The 18886-nt window shown below is 42.3% G+C and overlaps 1 protein-coding gene across 1 annotated transcript; it reads right to left on the bottom strand.

Moving 5' to 3' along the window:
* Positions 1-107: 107 nt before the first annotated feature.
* LOC120022220 (regulation of nuclear pre-mRNA domain-containing protein 1A-like) lies at positions 108-18625 on the bottom strand. Its single transcript, XM_038966100.1, has 7 exons — positions 18252-18625; positions 11605-11734; positions 11406-11512; positions 8938-9029; positions 8498-8624; positions 4083-4258; positions 108-1748 (listed from the first exon to the last, which is right to left on the bottom strand). The coding sequence occupies exons 1-7, from the start codon at positions 18400-18402 to the stop codon at positions 1593-1595; spliced, it is 939 nt and encodes a 312-aa protein (XP_038822028.1). The 5' UTR covers positions 18403-18625; the 3' UTR covers positions 108-1592.
* Positions 18626-18886: the final 261 nt, after the last annotated feature.

The raw sequence follows: 18886 nt of genomic DNA, 5'->3' as shown, positions 1-18886 counted from the left end.
TCATGTGTCACTGTAAGTACACATGCACATTTTAAAACTACAGGTAATAATCACCCCAGAATAAATAATTCTGGATTGATGCAGACAAACATGACAACAAGTCTTGATAGATTATCCTCTGTTTTGCTGTTTATTTGGTTCTGAGAACTGAACGCGTTACAACAATGTGTTTCAATGAACACTTACAATTCAGTCAAGTAAGTTATAAGGTATGGTTTTGCAAACAGTGGGCCCCTTCAAGTTCTTTAAAGGGCATAGCTGTCATAGGCGGCTGAACATCATTCACTAGAGGTTAAAACCAAGGGGCAGTAAATAATACAGTAAACAAGCACACAACACTGATGTCTCAACTCACTTGTTCCAAAATGGGAAAGGCTTCAACTATTATGAAGACCTTCAACTTCTATAAAGCTGCATCTGCAATGAGACTCAAGGATTTTTTGGAATGACTAGCAGGTCTTGGAGAGCCCATAACGACAATACAAGATAAAACCAATTGGTTCCAAGTATTTACATGCAACTTTGTCTATGTGGTAAAAATAAATAAATTGGTTATCCGCTTCAAGAACAATGTTTACAATGAACAATGCATGTTTCTGTTCTCAAAAGCTTTTCTCAAAACAAGTGAAACATATTCAAACCTGTTACTTTTAACAGTAACCTAACATTTCCCAACTATTTAATTTTACAATTAAATCTGGGCAAGAGAACTTCTCTGAACATGCTTAATTATTTTAAGGCCATTGATATAGAACTTAAACAGCAACAATCCCTGCTATTAGTGAAGCACCCAAGAGCAAGATCTAAAATCCATGAGCTGTGTCCACATAATGGGAATACTTTAGAGCAGTTATAAAAGAACACAAAGATAATAATATGTAATAAATACTGCAGCTGATTATAATGATACAATACAGAGGGGATGTATTCATTGGGACAACTTCAGTATACAATTTCTGGTGCTATCTAAATTCACTATACCTGTCGATACAAAAATAATATCACAACAATATCTTCCTGACCATTTTGGGGAGGTTGGGGTTAGGTAGAGAGGGGAAAACAGAAGAGGAATATCATGGGAAGACTGTCGGTAAAAGCCAAGAGGGAATCACTGTATTCCCATGTATTCAGAGGAAGAATAGAATAGGGGAAGAAAGAGAGTTCATTATGTATGGAAAACCTGGGTCATGCCTTTCAATAAATATCAATAGATGTGAAAGCATAGGATATATCAATTCTATATATATTATATATCAGACGAATGATCTATTGTTTTGAAAAGAATAAGAGGGATTATTGGCAAATAGGAGGGATGACATGATGACTGGTAAGAGAGGCATGGACAGTGTCAATCAGGGAGCAATGATAAACATGACTACATGGGGAAAGATAGGAGAGAGCCTAGGTCAAACAGTAAGTAGCGCAATGGCAAGATGGACATGGGCCATGTTAGGTTGGGAGATGCGTCAATCAAAGGTTATTAAGTGACTCTGATGTCCACTAAGTGAAGTCCAGATGTTAAACGATATGGTGAGAGATGTGTCAATCAGAGGGTGGGTGGTCAGTCAAGGGTGAAAAGCACAGGTGAACTGTCAGGCTGTGGGGTCATAAAGTTTGACACCAGATGAGGGCAGGTGCAAATGTCCACTGGTCACACTGGGGAGCAGAGCGAGGTCTGGTAGGTTGCTGAGACGAGTACGCAGCTCCTTCCGTACCTGGGTCACCCGTGCCAGCTTGTGCTTGTACTCCTGAAACAAGAGTAGGTATGAAGAGTGATGTGATATGTTTTGTACAACATACTTCGAGTGGGATACACTGTTCAATTATTAGACATAACCTTTTAGCACAATGGTTAGGGAAAGGGCGGGTTTACAAAGTAACCTGGGCACATCAGAGTAAACTGATGACATTCAATAATTTCGGTTTCATTGTGAAGTCCTATTTACTTTAAGTGGCATTAGAACATATTAAAGTATAGATTAGTGAGTGGAAACTGTGCTGTGCATTCTTTCTCCATAGTTTTATATTACTAGTTTGTGTTAGGAATTGTTTCTTGAACTGAAAACTATCACCCTACATCAACCTCACAGCATTGATGGCAAGGGAAATATTTCTGAAAGAACTTTACTATAGCCATTCTGGCATTAGTTGTGAGCTATGAAATTTAAATTTCATTAAATTTGAAGTGACAGAAACTAGTGTTTGATCCAGTCATGTATTTACTACAGAGAAAAACCAAGGTGTTTCTCCTTACTGCCTATTTAAGTCAGTATAACTCATCTAACTATTCAAATAGATGCAAATTGAGCATTAAATCAGTCAAATGAATAGTACAGTATGGGATAAATTCAACCTTCTTGGCAAGTCAAGGATATGCTAAGGCCTGTAACAAAGGCCCAGTTTGGAAACAACCCCTTAACTGAAGTGTATGACTCCCCTACACAACTGGGTAAATACTAGGTCAACCCCCTATCCTCAGAATGGAAGAGTTAAACTACCCTGAACCCAGGGCACAAACGATTGTTTACACAGGCAGCCCAATTCTGATATTTTTCAATTATTGGTCTTCTGACCAATCAGATCAGCTCTGAAAGAGCTGTGATTGGTCAAAAGACCAATTAGAGGAAAATATCAGAATTAGGCTACCAGTGTAAACAGACATGGTAAGTCAGAAAATAGCCATAGCCAATAGTCCTGACAGAAAGAGGCATGTGTTTAGAGAAAGGTGGTGGGCAACAAGTCCTGGGGAGCTGCAGCATTCAGCTTTTTCTTCCAGCCTGGCTCTAACACCCGATTAAACAACATTTTCTATTAGGGGTTACCAAGTATTAGTGATTTGGTGTGTTAGTGCTGGGCTGCAACAAAAGCCTGCACATACTACAGCCCCCTAGGGCAAGTGGCCCACACCTGGTTTAGGGGCTTCACAATTCAAATTGAGGAAACCAAAATCATATTTGAAGACCAGTATAAATGGTCAATGAACACAATATACCCCTGCTGAACATGACTTCAGACACTTTTACTACCCCAGTATGAGTAAGAGGTTATAACACTAACCACACCTAAATGCACTTAAAATAAATTAACAAATATCATGTGAACCTGTCTGTCATAACTTTGTGCATTGTGTAGAACTTTTAAAGGGCATTCAATCCCATTTCTCTGGTCTACTTTGAAGCTATGAGCTCAATGGCTATTTCCAATGTAAAGTATTTGGGTTTAGATATACAAAAATATGTCATGTGTATGCGATAACATAACAGGTGAAGTTGAGTTTTATGCTTAAGAGTTTAATTTATTATTTAATACCATAACTCAAGAGGTCTATCAAATAGGACTGGAGTCATTCAACCCACCACCACCAATATGCACACAAGTAAAAGCAAATAACAGCACTCAGATTCATTTTTATTCTCTTTTTTTTTTTCTTTATTACAAGAGATTTGTTGAACTGCAGATACATAGACCAGAATACTTGATCTTGCCGACTTCCTGTGGGTAAAGGCTGGACAGTTATGCATTCAGCAATTGCAAATACACACACATTTTACCTCCACCGTGTATTAGAAACCAATGGAAATAGATTGTAGTTGTTCTGCAAGTAATGGGGTGAGAAATGTCATCTTCGCTAAAGCATTGTGGGCCTGTACTAATCATGTGGATGACAGCACTGGAAAGTGGAGAGAGGCATAATGACTTGAATCCTAACTTGAGGTAAACATCTAACTCAAACTGTTGTGCAAATCTCCCACTGACATCAATTCAGGATTAGCATGACAGCTCCAGTTAAGCGTGCATCTTAAGTTTGGACATGGCCAAATAAAAATGTTTTTGTCCCATTAAAGTTTTACTCAATAAGGGACAGAACATAATACTTCAGAAGTGTTGCTTGTGGCAAAATGTGAGCAGTCCACATTCGATTCAATTGGAAACATTCAAAGCACACCACCTGAAAGGCTGAGGGGATACAGGATACAAACTGAGGAAAAAGCCTGCTACAAAAACAGAACATGTGAGAGAGACAGAATGAAGCTGGAGAATGAGAAGAGTGTAGTGAAAAAATAAAGAGATGATTTACGCACTTCTAGTTTCTGCTCGTTCTGGGCCAGGCCATCCCTCTGGCTGTGTAGAAACAGGGTGAGCGTGCGTGTGAGCTGCCGCCGGTCATCGACCTTTGCCGCCAAACGTCCGCTGTAGTCTGCCAGCAGCATGCAAGCCTCCTCCACCAGCCTGGACAGGCGCTCACCCTGCTCTTTATCTGAGACAGGGAGGAGATAAGGCTTTCATTTCAGCTGAATGGGTTAATTGCGACAAGTGAGTGTTTCCAATGATGACAAACGATATCAAGCACTGACAGGGTGGTTGTAATGAGCATTTAGGTAAATCGGGTGAGGACTTAAGAGCCTTTCGTTACGTCTCCAACCTAACAGCCCTTTATCATTTGTGGCTGACTCGAGTATTTTTAACATCTGTAAAATGAGTCTAGAAAGTAAAATGAGTCTAGAAAGTATTCAGACCACTTAACTTTTTCCTCATTTTGCTGCATTACAGCTTTGTTCTAAAATTAAATATTTTCTTTCCCTCATCTACACACCCTAATGACTAAGTGAAAACAGGTTTAGAAATTTTGGGAAATGTATTACAAATAAAACTGAAATAAGTATTCAGACACTTGCTATGAGACTCAATTTACCTCAGTTGCATCCTGTTTCCATTTTACCTTTATTTAACGAGGCAAGTCAGTTAAGAACAAATTCTTATTTTCAATGACGGCCTAGGAACAGTGGGTTAACTGCCTTGTTCAGGGGCAGAATGACATATTTTTACCTAGTCAGCTAGAGGATTCGATCTTGCAACCTTTCGGTTAATAGTCCAACGCTCTAACCACTAGGCTACCTGCCGCCCCATTGATCATCCGTGAGATGTTTCTACAGCTTGATTGGAGTTAGGGTTGGACATTTTGGGGAATATCCAGAGGTGGAAACTTTCCATGGTAAAGTATGGGAATTAATATTAATACCATTTAAAAATGTAGATATTTTTTGCATTGGATATATTTACCATATATGGAGACAAACATTTTACCTTAAGTGGACAATTGCAAATGATTAAATCCTTCCAATAGAAATAAAAAAACAATTGTTACAAATTGAACTTTAATTAAATGACTTGACTCTTCACATGGGATGTTTTCACTGAACAAAAGATAATCTGTAAAATGAGTCTAGAAAGTAAAGCTTTGGTTGTCTTCCATGTCTTCTCCCTGGACCTCCTCAATGTCCACCTCTTGAACATCAGACTGAGGCCTCATGTCCCTTTCCAACCTTGAGGATGGCTCGTTGTCAGGCTCAAAAAGCCTCAAATTTGCCTGGATGGCCACCAATTTTTCAACCCTTGTATTGGTCAGCCTGTTGCGTGCTTTGGTGTGTGTTCCCAAACAAGGACCAGTTGCGCTCTGAGGCGGCTGATGTTTGTGGGATTCAGAGGATGATGGAGGCAACAGGGGAAAGAGCCTCAGATCCACACAGTCCCTTCCACCAGGTGGCTGATGAGATATGTTGGCACGACTGCCATATTGCATCTCCATCCCAAAGCCTTGCTTGGAAGTGTACTTCGCCAGACTGCCAAGAACCTTGCCCTTATCCAGGCCAAGGTGGCGAGACACGGTAGTGATGACACCATAGGCCTTGTTGATCTCTGCACCAGACAGGATACTCTTGCCAGCATACTTGGGGTCCAACACGTACGCTGTGGCATGTATGGGCTTCAGGCAGAAGTCTTCACGCTTTTTGATGCATTTCAGAACTGCAGTTTCCTCTGCTTGGACCAACAGTGAAGTGGGCAGGGCAGTACAGATTTCTTCTCTTACATCTGCAAGCAGAGTCTGAACATCAGACAGGATGAGAAAACAAAATCTCTTCCAATACACATTGCCTGTGAGCAGAGGTGAGTTGCATACACAGCTTGAGCAAGACATTCATTAGCATTTCTCTGACTACGTTCCTCTATTGAGTAAAGCAAAACAAAAAAAACTTTGATTCCAGGAGGACCATGTGCTGTTGCTATTGATAGTGTCTGATTCATCATTTTCACCTCGAATAGAAGTAGAGGAACTTTTGTCAGAGGTTGCTTGTTGTGAGCGCTGAGGGAACTTTATGCACTTGGCCAGATGATTCTGCATCTTTGTTGCATTCTTCACAGTATTTGCAAATGTACATAGCTTTTCCTCCTACATTAGCTGCAGTGATATGTCTCCACACATCAGATCGTGTCAGTGGCATTTTCCTGTAAAGATAAGAAGGGAAAAAATGAGTAAAAAAAACAAACAAATACAATTCCATGTACAGATTTATAGTTAGGCAGTTAGATTAAACAACTCCTTTGTAAGATGAATGTTTTAAATTAAACATGTATGGAAACAGGTGAATTAACACTCAGTTAGCAGGCTCAAGCAAGCTAAAACCAACATGGTAGCAAAAACTAACTAGCAGAAAAGATTTAAACACACTTTGCTGTAGACTACTATTTTCATTTTTTTTTTTTTTTTTTTAATCTCGTCTTAAAATATATTCACCTCACCCAGTATTGTAATCAAAACTTACCAGAAAGCATGTAGTCCTTGGCACAGACAGTGAAGTAGTGTGGGCTCAATAGCATCTCATTAGTGTACAAGATCTTGAGAATCAGCTGTACATGTGATGGAAGAGTACACTGTGCATGCAGAGGGTTGCAATTCCATTGAATTGGGGATAGTTTAACCAAAATAAGCCACAAGAACTAGAATTGCCTTGTGTATCCCACTTTGATGAATTAAAACAAAATTCCCCAAACTTCAAAGGAAAGCTTCCGGAAATTTACCAGAAAGTTTCCGACCATTTGCAACCCTAATTGGAGTCCACCTGTAGTAAATTCAATTGATTGGACATGATTTGGAAAGGCACACCTGTCTATATAAAAGGTCCCCCAATTGACAGTGCATGTCAGAGAAAAAAACCAAGCCATGAGGTCGAAGGAATTGTCCCTAGAGCGCCAAGACAGGATTGTGTCAGGGCACAGATCTGGGGAAGGGTACCAAAAAATGTCTGCAGCTTTGAAGGTCCCCAAGAACACAGTGGCCTCCATTCTTAAATGGAAGTTTAGAACCACCAAGAATCATCCTAGAGCTGGCCGCCCAGCCAAAATGAGCAATCGGGGGAGAAGGGCCTTGGTCAGGGAGGTGACCAAGAACCAGACGTTCACTGACAGAGGTCCAGAGTTCCTCTGGTGATGGGAGAACCTTCCAGAAGTACAACCATCTCTGCAGCACTCCACCCATCAGGCATCTTTGGTAGTGGCCAGAGAGAAGCCACTCTTCACTAAAAAGTCACATGACAGCCCGCTTGGAGTTTATCAAAAGGCACCTAAAGGACTCTCAGACCATGAGAAACAAGATTCTCTGGTCTGATGAAACCAAGATTGAACTCTTTGGCCTGAATGCCAAGCGTCACATCTGGAAGAAACCTGGCACCATCCCTACAGTGAAGCATGGTGGTGGTGGCAGCATCATGCTATGGGGATGTTTTTCAGCGGCAGGGACTGGGAGACTAGTCAGGATCGAGGGAAAGACGAACGGAGCAAAGTAGAGAGAGATCCTTGATGAAAACCTGCTCCAGAGTGCTCAGGACCTCAGACGGGGTCAAAGGTTCACCTTCCAACAGGACAATGACCCTAAGCAAAGAGCAAAGACAATGCAGCAGTGGCTTCGGGACACGTCTTTGTATGTCCGAGTGGCACAGTCAGAGCCCGGACTTGAACCCGATCGAACATCTCTGGAGAGACCTGAAAATAGATGTGCAGCAACGCTCCCCATCTAACCTGAGCTTGAGAGTTTCTACAGAGGAGAATGGGAGAAACTCCCAAAATACAGGTGTGCCAAGCTTGTAGCATCATACCCAAGACTGTAATGCTGCCAAAGGTGCTTCAACAAAGTACTGAGTAAAGGGTCTGAATACTAATGGAAATGTGATATTTATAAAACTACGCAAAAACATCCAAAAACCTGTTTTTGCTTTGTCACGATGAGGTAGTGTGTAGATTGATGGGGGGGGGGGGGGGGGGGGACAATTTAGTCAATTTTAGAATAAGGCTGTAACGTAACAAAATGTGGAAAACGTCAAGGGGTCTAAATACTTTCCAAATGTACTGTATGTGATTGAGAAACTTGCTAATTGTAGGGCCAACTAATAGTCAGTTCAACAGTTAAACAAACTGTGTAAGTATGGTGTCTGTCGTAGATTTCAGAAGACACTAACACGTTCCCCGAAACATCAAAAACTAGGCTATACAGAGCTAGGGCACTTGCAGGGGTCAGCACAGCAGTAGTTCAACGGCCAAGCCTCGCTCTGGAGTAGAACCACCCTCCTGACCACCCCTGCCAACAGCGGCACTCGGGAGCATTCCGCAGGGCTGACTGTAGCTAGTGCAAGACTGTGGGATAGAAGTGTATGCCAGGGCCCACCTGTGATCCTGTGCAGTAGTGACGTGTCCAGCACCTCAGCAGGCAGGCAGGAGATCCGCTGGCACAGCGCCGAGTCCCCAGTGGCTGCATTCTCCAGTTCCTGCAGGGCACGGATTAACTCTGCCGTCTGAGAGTGAGGGGTAGAAAAAGAGGGAAGGTGGAGAGTGAGGAAGAACGGGAGAAGAGAAGGAAGAAATGACAGATGGGGACAGATCCCCACATTGCAGTTAGAAAGCAGGCCAAACATCTAAGAAAACAAGGAACTAACAAAGAAACTCTTCTTAAAGCCATGCGGATACAAAAAAACATCAAGTGGGATACGAAGAGGTAAATGCAACGACAGAAAGAACCTCAGATCGGTTGACTGAACCTAGCCATTAAACAGCCCCCTCACACACAGTCCAGTCCACCCCCCTGTGAGGTCTTGGGTTGGCCTGTACCTGTGGGGGCTCTGCTGGGGAGCTCTGGGAGGCCAGGTCCTGTTCGTCCAGTTGAATCTCCTCATACGGCCTCTTCTTGGCCTTCTCGCCCACTGTGGAACATGGATACAGGGTGAGCGCTCATGGGAAGATGACAACACACTGATATGAACACTATGTCACATCATTTGACACTGGCCATGTCTGAATACACATACTTCCGTCCTAGTAGGCCAATTGAGTACGCAATTTAAAAAAAAGTTTAACAGAATGTGACATTTTAAAAATCTAGTATAAATTCCTAGATGTCACTCATTTCAGCTGATCAATAAGATCTAGGGATGCGCTGCCGAAATCAACGACTAGCAGGAACAACGCAGTAACTTCACTCATTCCCAGTATAAGAAATGACTTCTTTTTTTTCTTTTTTTACTATGTGAATTTTCTAAAATCAAGTGTTTCAAAATGCCAGGATGTTCTACTTATTTCATATCGTCATCTAGTAGAATTTGATGCACACTTTTCCACAATGCATTGGAAGAGGTGGGCTGCCCTAGTGCTTGACTACTTGAAGAGAACTAGGGCCTAACAAAAACTAGGCTACTTAATTGGGAAGACGCCGAATAGCAAAGCTTCTGCCGAGGTGTTCAAATGTAGGCCAAGTAGTTTGTTCTCCCTAAAATGATCGAGAATGGCATCGTAGGCTACATATTTGAAAAAATAAGTTTTATTTTTGTGCACACTGAAAAGTGTTTGTTCTCTTGGCCTTGGTAGGAGCTTTTAAAATGAAATACTAAAGCATCTTGATTTCTGAACGCATCGGCGACTCAGGATGTGGCTGCGTTATTGATGTCATGTTAAAATCTGTTTTTTGATTTGAACATATGGAGAGTTACATTTTTGTAGGCTAGGTTACCCAATTAAATGTATGATCAAGCCTTAGCAGTCATTCTGAAATCATCCCCTATGATCAGTGCTTTAGTTTATTATGTTGCTGTCAAGCGGTTCGGAATTTGTGATGCACCCAATCGTCCATGTTTTTCCTGTGCAATAGCCTTTTGCTTTGAACAAGTTTCAGTGTGTGTACTAGGCTATTTGATATAATTTGTATGTTACAGCAATTTGGTTTCACTTATAAATGTTGAAATGGAACCAAATTCAGTTCGTCTTCAAACTTTTTTAAACAGGATAGATGGGCTATATGGTTTACTATGGTATAGGTCGGTTAGAGGCAGACTGAGTAGGCCTATAAAACTCAATTCCTATTCTATTCAGAGTTTAGAGAAATTAACCAGATTGGAAGTGAACTATCAGGCTGGTTAACGCAATGCACATCTGTCAAAATTGGAAAAAAATCCGCCCCCACTTAGCCCTGCCCCTCATTAAGGATCTCTGTACTTTGCTCCGTTCATCTTTCCCGCGATCCTGACTAGTCTCCCAGTCCCTGCCGCTGAAAAACATTCCCAAAGCATGCTGCTGCTACCAATATCACACTTTACTGTAGGGGTAGTGCCAGGTTTCCTCCGGACGTGACACTTGGCATTCAGGGCAAAGAGTTCAATCTTGGTTTCATCAGACCAGAGAATCTTGTTTCTCATGGTCTGCGAGTCCTTTAGGTGCCTTTTGACAAAATCCAAGCGGGCTGTCATGTGCCTTTTACTGAGGAGATTCTTCCATCTGGCCACTACCATAAGGGTCTGATGGGTAGAGTGCTGTAGAGATGGGAGAACCTTCCACAAGGACAACCATCTCCACAGAGGAACTCTAGAGCTCTGTCAGAGTGCCGATCGGGTACTTGGTCACCTCCCTGACCAAGGCCCTTCTCCACCGATTGCTCAGTTTGGCCAGGTGGCGAGCTCTTGGAAGAGTCTTGGTGGTTACAAACTTCTCCCATTTAAGAATGATGGAGGCCACGGTGTTCTTGGGGACATTCAATGCTGCAGACATTTTTGCTACCCTTCCCCAGATCTGTGACTCGACAATCCTGTCTTGGAGCTCTACGGACAATTCCTTCTACCTTATGGCTTGGTTTTTGCTCTGACATGCACTGTCAACTGTGGGACGTTATATAGACAGGTGTGTGCCTTTCCAAATCATGTACTATCAATTGAATTTGCCACAGGTGCTCCAATCAAGTTGTAGAAACATCAAGTATCAATGGAAACAGGATGCACCGAAGCTCAATTTCAAGTCTCATGGCAAAGGGTCTGAACTACTAAGGTATCTGTTTTAAAAAAGATATAAAAAAATAAATAATAAATAAAAAAACGGAACCTGTTTCGCTTTGTCATTATGGGGTATTGTGTGTAGACATGAAAATAATATTTAATCCATTTTAGAATAAGGCTGCAATGTAACAAAATGTAGAAAAAGTGAATGAGTCTGAATACACTGTTTTCAGATCAGAGTAGATGGAAGAGGCCAGGACAAGGAAAACACTTAAGACTATGTACACACCCGAGGTGGCCGTTGGTTAGGAGGGTACTTACGCAGAACGTGTGAGAGCTGGTCCAGCAGGTTGTTCTCATACACAGCTCTCTCCTGCCAGATGGACAGAACCCGGCCCAGCTGTTTCTTACATCCATCCTCTCCATCCCTGCACACACACATCCAACTACCATCAGAAGGCTCATGCTCCAAAACCACGACAATAGCTAAAACAGCGGGAGCCAGGTTTGATTATCTCACCTGGACACGTGTTTGAAGGCATCAACGATGACAGGAGCAAAGTCCTGGGTGAACTCGGGTCCTTTCTTCTTGCTGTTCTGGATGACATCGTTGGCAAGGTAGAGGAAGGTGAGCTTCCTGGATACCTTGGCTGCAGACAGATCACAGTCAAGTGTGGGAAACAGTCAAAGCAGAGTGATCTTACACAAAGCAACAGAGGCAAGTGTCAAATGCTCCTGCTGGGTTTCAACTCAGGATACCCTTTATCCCTTATTTTACTAGGCAAGTTGACAGAACACATTGTCATTTACAGCAAGGACTGGGGGAATAGTTACAGGGGAGAGGAGGACTCAGGCAGACTACACATGACTAACTTAGAACCCAGGTGTTATATAGCTCTATTGTAGGAGGTGGATCTGCCTTGAGGGTTTCGCCCCCTGAGCGATCAGCCTAAGTAAACAAAAAGCTGGACATGCCCGTCCCTGGTTATTGTCGTGAGAGAGCAGCTGGACATGCCCGTCCCTGGTTACTGTCGTGAGAGAGCAGCTGGACATGCCCGTCCCTGGTTACTGTCGTGAGAGAGCAGCTGGACATGCCCGTCCCTGGCTACTGTCGTGAGAGAGCAGCTGGCCATGCCCGTCCCTGGCTACTGTCGTGAGAGAGCAGCTGGACATGCCCGTCCCTGGCTACTGTCGTGAGAGAGCAGCTGGACATGCCCGTCCCTGGCTACTGTCGTGAGAGAACAAAATCAGCCCAAAGTGAAACTACTAGGCTCTCTCACCAAGCCATTACCCTGTACACCCCCCCCCCCCCAGAGCTAACCCTATGTGACATTGTTAGTGATCGCATTCAAGACACCAATGACAAAAGAAACAGTGATGACAAAGAACACTACAAAAATGAGAGCACAACTAACCATGAGTAGACGACAGGCAGGGCAATGCTAAGACATCAGATGCTATTCCCAGTCCACAGAAAAGAGTGAGCAGCTCCCAAAATACCGAGGCCCAAATGGGATATCATTGGGCTCTTTTAACCAAAAGAAAAAAACAGACCACATCAAATAACACTCCTTAGCTCAACTAGCACAAAAGCTCAGATTTGTATTTAGGCAGTAGGCTTTAAAAACGAGAGAAAGCTACAAGTATCAGTAGGCAATGTCATACACAATGCAGATTGTCCTCTTACCCAACACATTTTACATAACATCTCATCATCAATTTCACATGCCAAAAGACCAAAATAATTAATTAGCCACCCTACAGCTGAATGTGGCAGTCATTGAATACCTGTGGGAACCTGTTGTAATCATTGAGACCTTGTGGCAGTGTAGTGTAAGAAATCCTTAAAACACACCAAAAAAAAAGTTCCATTAGTGTTTCCGTGTAATTTTATTGTGAACATTCATTGGCAAAGCAGGGAATGTTGGCTAATTTCAGTCAACTTATTTCACAGATATAGCCCATCACTCATGTGCAGTGATGTGATGTGATGCAGAGATACATTTTTGGAAAACGTTTCCTAAGAGTCACTTTGCAATCATTTTGAACAGATGCATGAAGCATATAGGCTATAACCTACCACTTGATGATGACGCCATTCCATTCCACAAGTCATTGGACAAAGGAGTCTTCTGTACAGGGGAGTTTAGTTCATGTCTGAACATGAACGTGCAGCGCATGCGGTACAGTTTTGGAAGCGTAAGGACCGTATCTTTCATATCAGCGAGAAATAACAATTTAACTAAAAGTTAGTGTTAGTGTTCCCACACGGCCATGACTCCATGTTACAGCGAGTGTTTACGGAAGACCGAGGGACTACATAGCACGCCGATCACCGGTGTGTAACGGCAGTCAAACATGCTGCAACTGAAAAATACAGTTGGTTGCAACCGCGATAAAGCTGGTTAAAACAATTATGCATTTGTACAATTATTTTGATGTGATGAAACCAAAAAAAGGGATTTACACTGAATAAACGCAACAATTTCAAAAGATTTTACTGAGTTCATAGAAGGAAATCAGTCAATTGCAATACAGTAATTAGGCTGTAATCTATGGATTTCACATGACTGGGACTACAGATATGCATCTGTTGGTCACAGATATCTTAGGAAACAATTATAAAGTAGGGGGCGTGGAACAGAAAACCAGTTAGTATCTGGTGTGACCATTTGCCTCATGCAGCGTAACACATCTTCTTTGTATAGAGTTGATCAGGCTGTTGATTGTGGCATGTGGAATGTTGTCCCACTCTTCAATAGCTGTGCGAAGTTGCTGGATTTTGGCAGGAACTTGAATGCTGTCGCACGTGGCGATCCAGAGCATCCCAAACATGCTCAATGGGTGACATGTCTGGTGAGTATGCAGGCCATGGAAGAAATTACATTCAGCTTCCAGGAATTGTGTACAGATCCTTGTGACATGGGGCCGTGCATTACCATGCTGAAACATGAGGGGGAGGATGATGAATGGCACGACAATGGGCCTCAGGATTTCGTCAAATTGCCATCAATAAAATGCAATTGTTGTCTGTAGCTTAAGCCTGCCAATTCCATATCCCAACTGCCACCACAGGGCTATATGTTCAATGTTGACATGAGCAAAGTGCCCACCCACACGACACCATCTGCCATGTACAGTTGAAATGGATTCATCCGTGAAAAGCACACTTCTCCAGCGTGCCGGTGGCCATGGTAGGTGAGCATTTGCCCACTGACGCCAGTTCCGACGCCAAAGTGCAGTCAGGCAAAGACCCTAGTGAGGACGACGAGAACGCAGATTATCTTCCCTGAGACAGTTTCTGACAAGATTTCCCATGGCAAAACACCAAAACTACCTGCCAAATTCCACAAAACGACATTGGAGTCAGTTTATGGTGGAGAAATTAACATTCAGTTCTCTGGCAACAGCTCCTGTGGACATTCCTGCAGTCAGCATGCCAATTGCGTGCATTGTATGACAAAACTGCACATTTTAGAGTGGCCTTTTGTCCCAGTACAAAGCGCACCTGTGTAATGATAATACCATTTAATCAGCGTCTTGATATCCCTGTCAGGTGGATGTATTAACTTGTAAAAATGAGAAAGGCTCACAAAGAGGGATGTAAAGAAATTTGTGCAAAGTTAGAGAAATAATCTTATGGAAAAGAACATTTCTGGGATCTTTCATTTCAGCTCATGAAACAGAGAACCAACACTTCACGTTGTGTTTATATTTGTACAGTATGTTTCTAGAACCGTAAAGCAATTGAGAATCGATTCACATTTAGATGTAGTATTTACAGTGCATTCATAAAGTATTCTGACCCCTTAACTTTTTCCACATTGTTACGTTACAACCTTATCCTAAAATGGATTAAATTGTTTTCCCCTCAATCCACACACCATAACAAAGCAAAAAACAAGTTTACATTTTTGCAAATTTATTAAAAATTTACTGAAACATCACATTTACATAAGTATTCAGACCCTTTACTCAGTACATTGTTGAAGAACCTCGGCAGCGATTACAGCCTCAAGTCTTTGGTTTGACACACCTGTATTTGTGGAGTTTCTCCCATTCTTCTCAACAGATCCTCAAGCACTGTCAGGTTGGATGTGGAGCATCACTGCACAGCTATTTTCAGTTCTCTGTCCTGTTGGAAGGTGAAACTTTGCCCTAGTCAGAGGTCCTGAGCGCTCTGGAGCAGGTTTTCATCAAGGATCTCTGTACTTCGCTTCGTTCAACTTTGCCTCGATCTTGACTAGTCTCCCAGTCCCTGCCGCTGAAAAACATCCCCACAGTATGATGCTGCCCCGAACATCCTTCACCGTAGGGATGGTGCCAGGTTTGCTCCAGACGTGACACTTGGCATTCAGGCCAAAGAGTTCAATCTTGGTTTCATCAGACCAGAACATCTTGCTTCTCATGGTCTGAGATTCTTTAGGTGCCTTTTGGCAAACGCCAAGTGGGCTGTAATGTGCGTTTTACTGAGGAGTGGCTTCCATCTGGCCACTCTACCATAAAGGCCTGATGGGTGGAGTGCTGCAGAGATGGTTGTCCTTCTGGAAGGTTGTCCCATATCAAAAAGAGAAAACTCGGGAGCCCTGTCAGAGTGACGATCGGGTTTCTCGTCTCCTCCCTGACCAAGGCCCTTCTCCACCGATTGCTCAGTTTGGCCAGGCGGCCAGCTCTAGGAAGAGTCTTGGTGGTTACAAACTTCTCCCATTTAAGACTGATGGCTGCCCATGTGTTCTTGGAGACCTTCAATGCTGCAGACATTTTTGGTACCCTTCCCCAGATCTGTGACTCGACACAATCCTGTCTTGGATCTCTACGGACAATTCCTTCGACCTTGTGGCTTGGTTTTTGCTCTGACATGCACTGTCAACTGTGAGACGTTATATAGACAGGTGTGTGCCTTTCCAAATCATGTCCAATCAATTTAAATTTGCCACAGGTGGACTCCAAGTTGTAGAAACATCAAGGATGATCAATGGAAACAGGATGCACCTGAGCTCAATTTCGAGTCTCAAAGCAAAAAGGTCTGAATACTCATGTAAATAAGGTATCCGTTTTATTTAATACATTTCCTAAAATTTCTAAAAAACTGTTTCAGCTTTGTCATTGCGGGGTATTGTGTGTAGATTGAGGGGGGAAAATGTATTTAATACATTTTAGAGTAACATGCTGACCAGACCACATGTTGATTTTCTCCACCCACAGACGCGATCAGGACACGCAGTTTGAAATATCAAAACGAACTCTGAACCAGCTATATTAATTCCGGGACAGGTCGAAAAGCATTAAACATTTATGGTAATTTAACTAGCTAGCTTGCTGTTGCTAGCTAATTTTCCCTGTGATATAAACATTGTGTTTTAATTTTTTATTAAATGCACATGGTCCTCCACTCCGACAATTAATCCACATATAAAAGGGTAAACGTTGGGTTCAAGTAATCTCTCCTCCTTCAGGCTTCTTCGGACTCTATGGCGGTTGGCAACCAACTTTAAGGTGCATTGCCACTACCGACTGGGGTGTGGACCTCAGCTCAACTTTCAATCCCCCACATGGGAGAAGCGGGACTTGCAGCCCATCAAGCATCACAAATAGAACCAAGTTCTATTTTAGTGCCTGGCTACGCAGACGCTCGTGAGCAGTGTGGGTGCAATGATTGAATAACGTGTACATTTCTTGACGTGAACGGTGTGGTCAGCATGTAAGGCTGTAAAGTAGCAAAATGTAGAAAAGGGAAGAGGTCAGAATACTTTCCGAATGCACTGTAGCTGCCAGAGCCAGTCTACCTCTGAAAATAACATAAGGTCCTTGGACCTTAAGGAGACTAACATTACTCCTTAAGAACATCTTGGGCTAGCTATAACCCACTTAGATGTACATTTTTATGGGCAGCAACACTGACCCTAGTTCACCCTGATGTTAAGTAGAACATACTAGGAAATGTGACAGTGAAGTAGAGTCCCAATGTGAGGGCTTCTACCTGGTTTTATGACTCAAATGAGTAGATAGCTAATAGTTACTGCATTCTCATTCACTATCAGAGCAATCACTCCAATGACCCAACTTTGAGATATAGGGAATTCAAAAAGTATTCATACCCCTCGAATTACAGCCCAAATTCAAAATGGATTTTTTTTCTCACCCATCAACAAACACATACAAATTAACCCATAATGACAGTTTAAACAAGATTCTGTTGTCCGAGACAAATTGCACTCGTTGGCCTGAATGTAAATCCTGAACGCAAATCTGTGTAAAGAAGATTGCCCTTCCCTGCCGCTCCCCATCTAAATTCAGAGTTTGAGTAAATATGCAAGGAAAACCGTGAGAAAATCTTCGAATCCAGTTGTGCAAAGCTGATTCATACCCAAGACGACTCAAAGCTGTAATCACTGCCAAAGGTGCTTCTACAAAATACTGACTCAGGGGTGTGAATACTTATGGAAATCACATTTCTGAATTTCATTTAATACATTTGCTACAATCTATTTGGAATTCAGGCTGTAACAAGACGTGGAATAATTCAAAGGGAATACTTTCTGAAGGCACTGTAACTAGGCAGTTAACTAAATTGCAACTTCATAAAGGACTTGAGGTAACGTTACCTAGCTAGCCACTGGCTGGCTTGACTGGGGCCTTGTGCCAGTCTTGTTGTCCATTCAAACAATACCTTAGCAGGTTGATTGTTAACCGACTATCCACAAGCACCGTTCCAGCGAGCTAGAACTAGCGTTATTGTTAAGTTTGTTAACTAGCTTGTTAGTAAGCCTTTATTTACACCTAATTAGTTAACTACTGTAAGTTAGCTACACAATTGACAAACAAGTTAGCTAGTTAGTAAAGTATCCAACCGCCAGTAGCTGACAAATTGACGTTATTTAGATTACGTTAGATAAATTGATGACACTTAGTAGATTGTGATGTGGCCAACGACATTTGGTGTTTGTTTACTTGCAACGGTTAGCCATCTAGCTAACTAAGTTACTAACATTGCTTGTTCAGCTAACAGTAGCTAGCTAAAAAGCTTGCAAGCTAACTAACCTTGGCAATTGTTCGTTAACATGTTAGCTAGCTACACTTGATATGAATGACTACACGGTCATATCTAAATAGAAGATACATGTTAATATTGATGAACATACTTTACCTATATCTAACTAACATTACCTTTTTTCAATTCGTTGAACCAAACGTTGACGATGGTCTTAGAGTGTTTTCTATGATGGATAAGCCAAAGTGACAGTGTCTGAACACTTTGTTGGGAGTTGCTAAGCTCCGAAAGTTTCTTCTCCAACGCTGCCTCTGAAAAAGCTGACATGTCGACGACTTTTGGGGAAAATAGATATTGGATGCTAGCTAGGGCCTACAGCTAGCTAAATTAGCAATCTGGCTAGCACGCGATATGCTTGAGCAAAAGCTGCAGCCCTGCAATTGTGTACGGACGAAGGTAGGGTCACTTTGCCCTCTTTATTTACGTGGACGTCTGTTTCTGTATTTAAAAATATCCAACCCTGCAAGTGTGTACGGATAGAGGCAGGGTCACTTTGTCCTCTTTATTTACATGCACGTCTGTTTCTGTATTTCCATTGGTTCATTCTAGAATGAAGGCGGGATGTGGCTAGTAAAACGTACCACGTTGCATTCTTTTTACATTCTCGTTACATTCTCATGAACTGTGTTAGCAGCCTGGTCTCATGGACTAGACATATCATAGTAAACGTAATTCCGAGATACCAATTAGTCTAAAATGTTATGTTTGGTATGGTTACAAAACACAGAAACTTACTTTTAACCCGTCTGTC

The sequence above is a fragment of the Salvelinus namaycush genome, chromosome 27 (assembly GCF_016432855.1).
Source record: "Salvelinus namaycush isolate Seneca chromosome 27, SaNama_1.0, whole genome shotgun sequence".
NCBI lineage: Eukaryota > Metazoa > Chordata > Actinopteri > Salmoniformes > Salmonidae > Salvelinus > Salvelinus namaycush.
Note: the sequence above shows the minus strand (reverse complement) of the source record. Positions and strands in the feature narration are given on the sequence as shown.

Excerpts from the sequence above, each read along its gene's own strand:
- LOC120022220 (XM_038966100.1), bottom strand. The coding sequence starts at position 18,402 with ATGTCAGCTTTTTCAGAGGCAGCGTTGGAGAAGAAACTTTCGGAGCTT. Across the intron at positions 11,513-11,604 it reads GCCTTCAAACACGTGTCCAG|GGATGGAGAGGATGGATGTA; the intron begins GTGAGATAATCA and ends GTGTGTGTGCAG. Across the intron at positions 9,030-11,405 it reads CCAGCTCTCACACGTTCTGC|TGGGCGAGAAGGCCAAGAAG; the intron begins GTAAGTACCCTC and ends CATGTTCCACAG.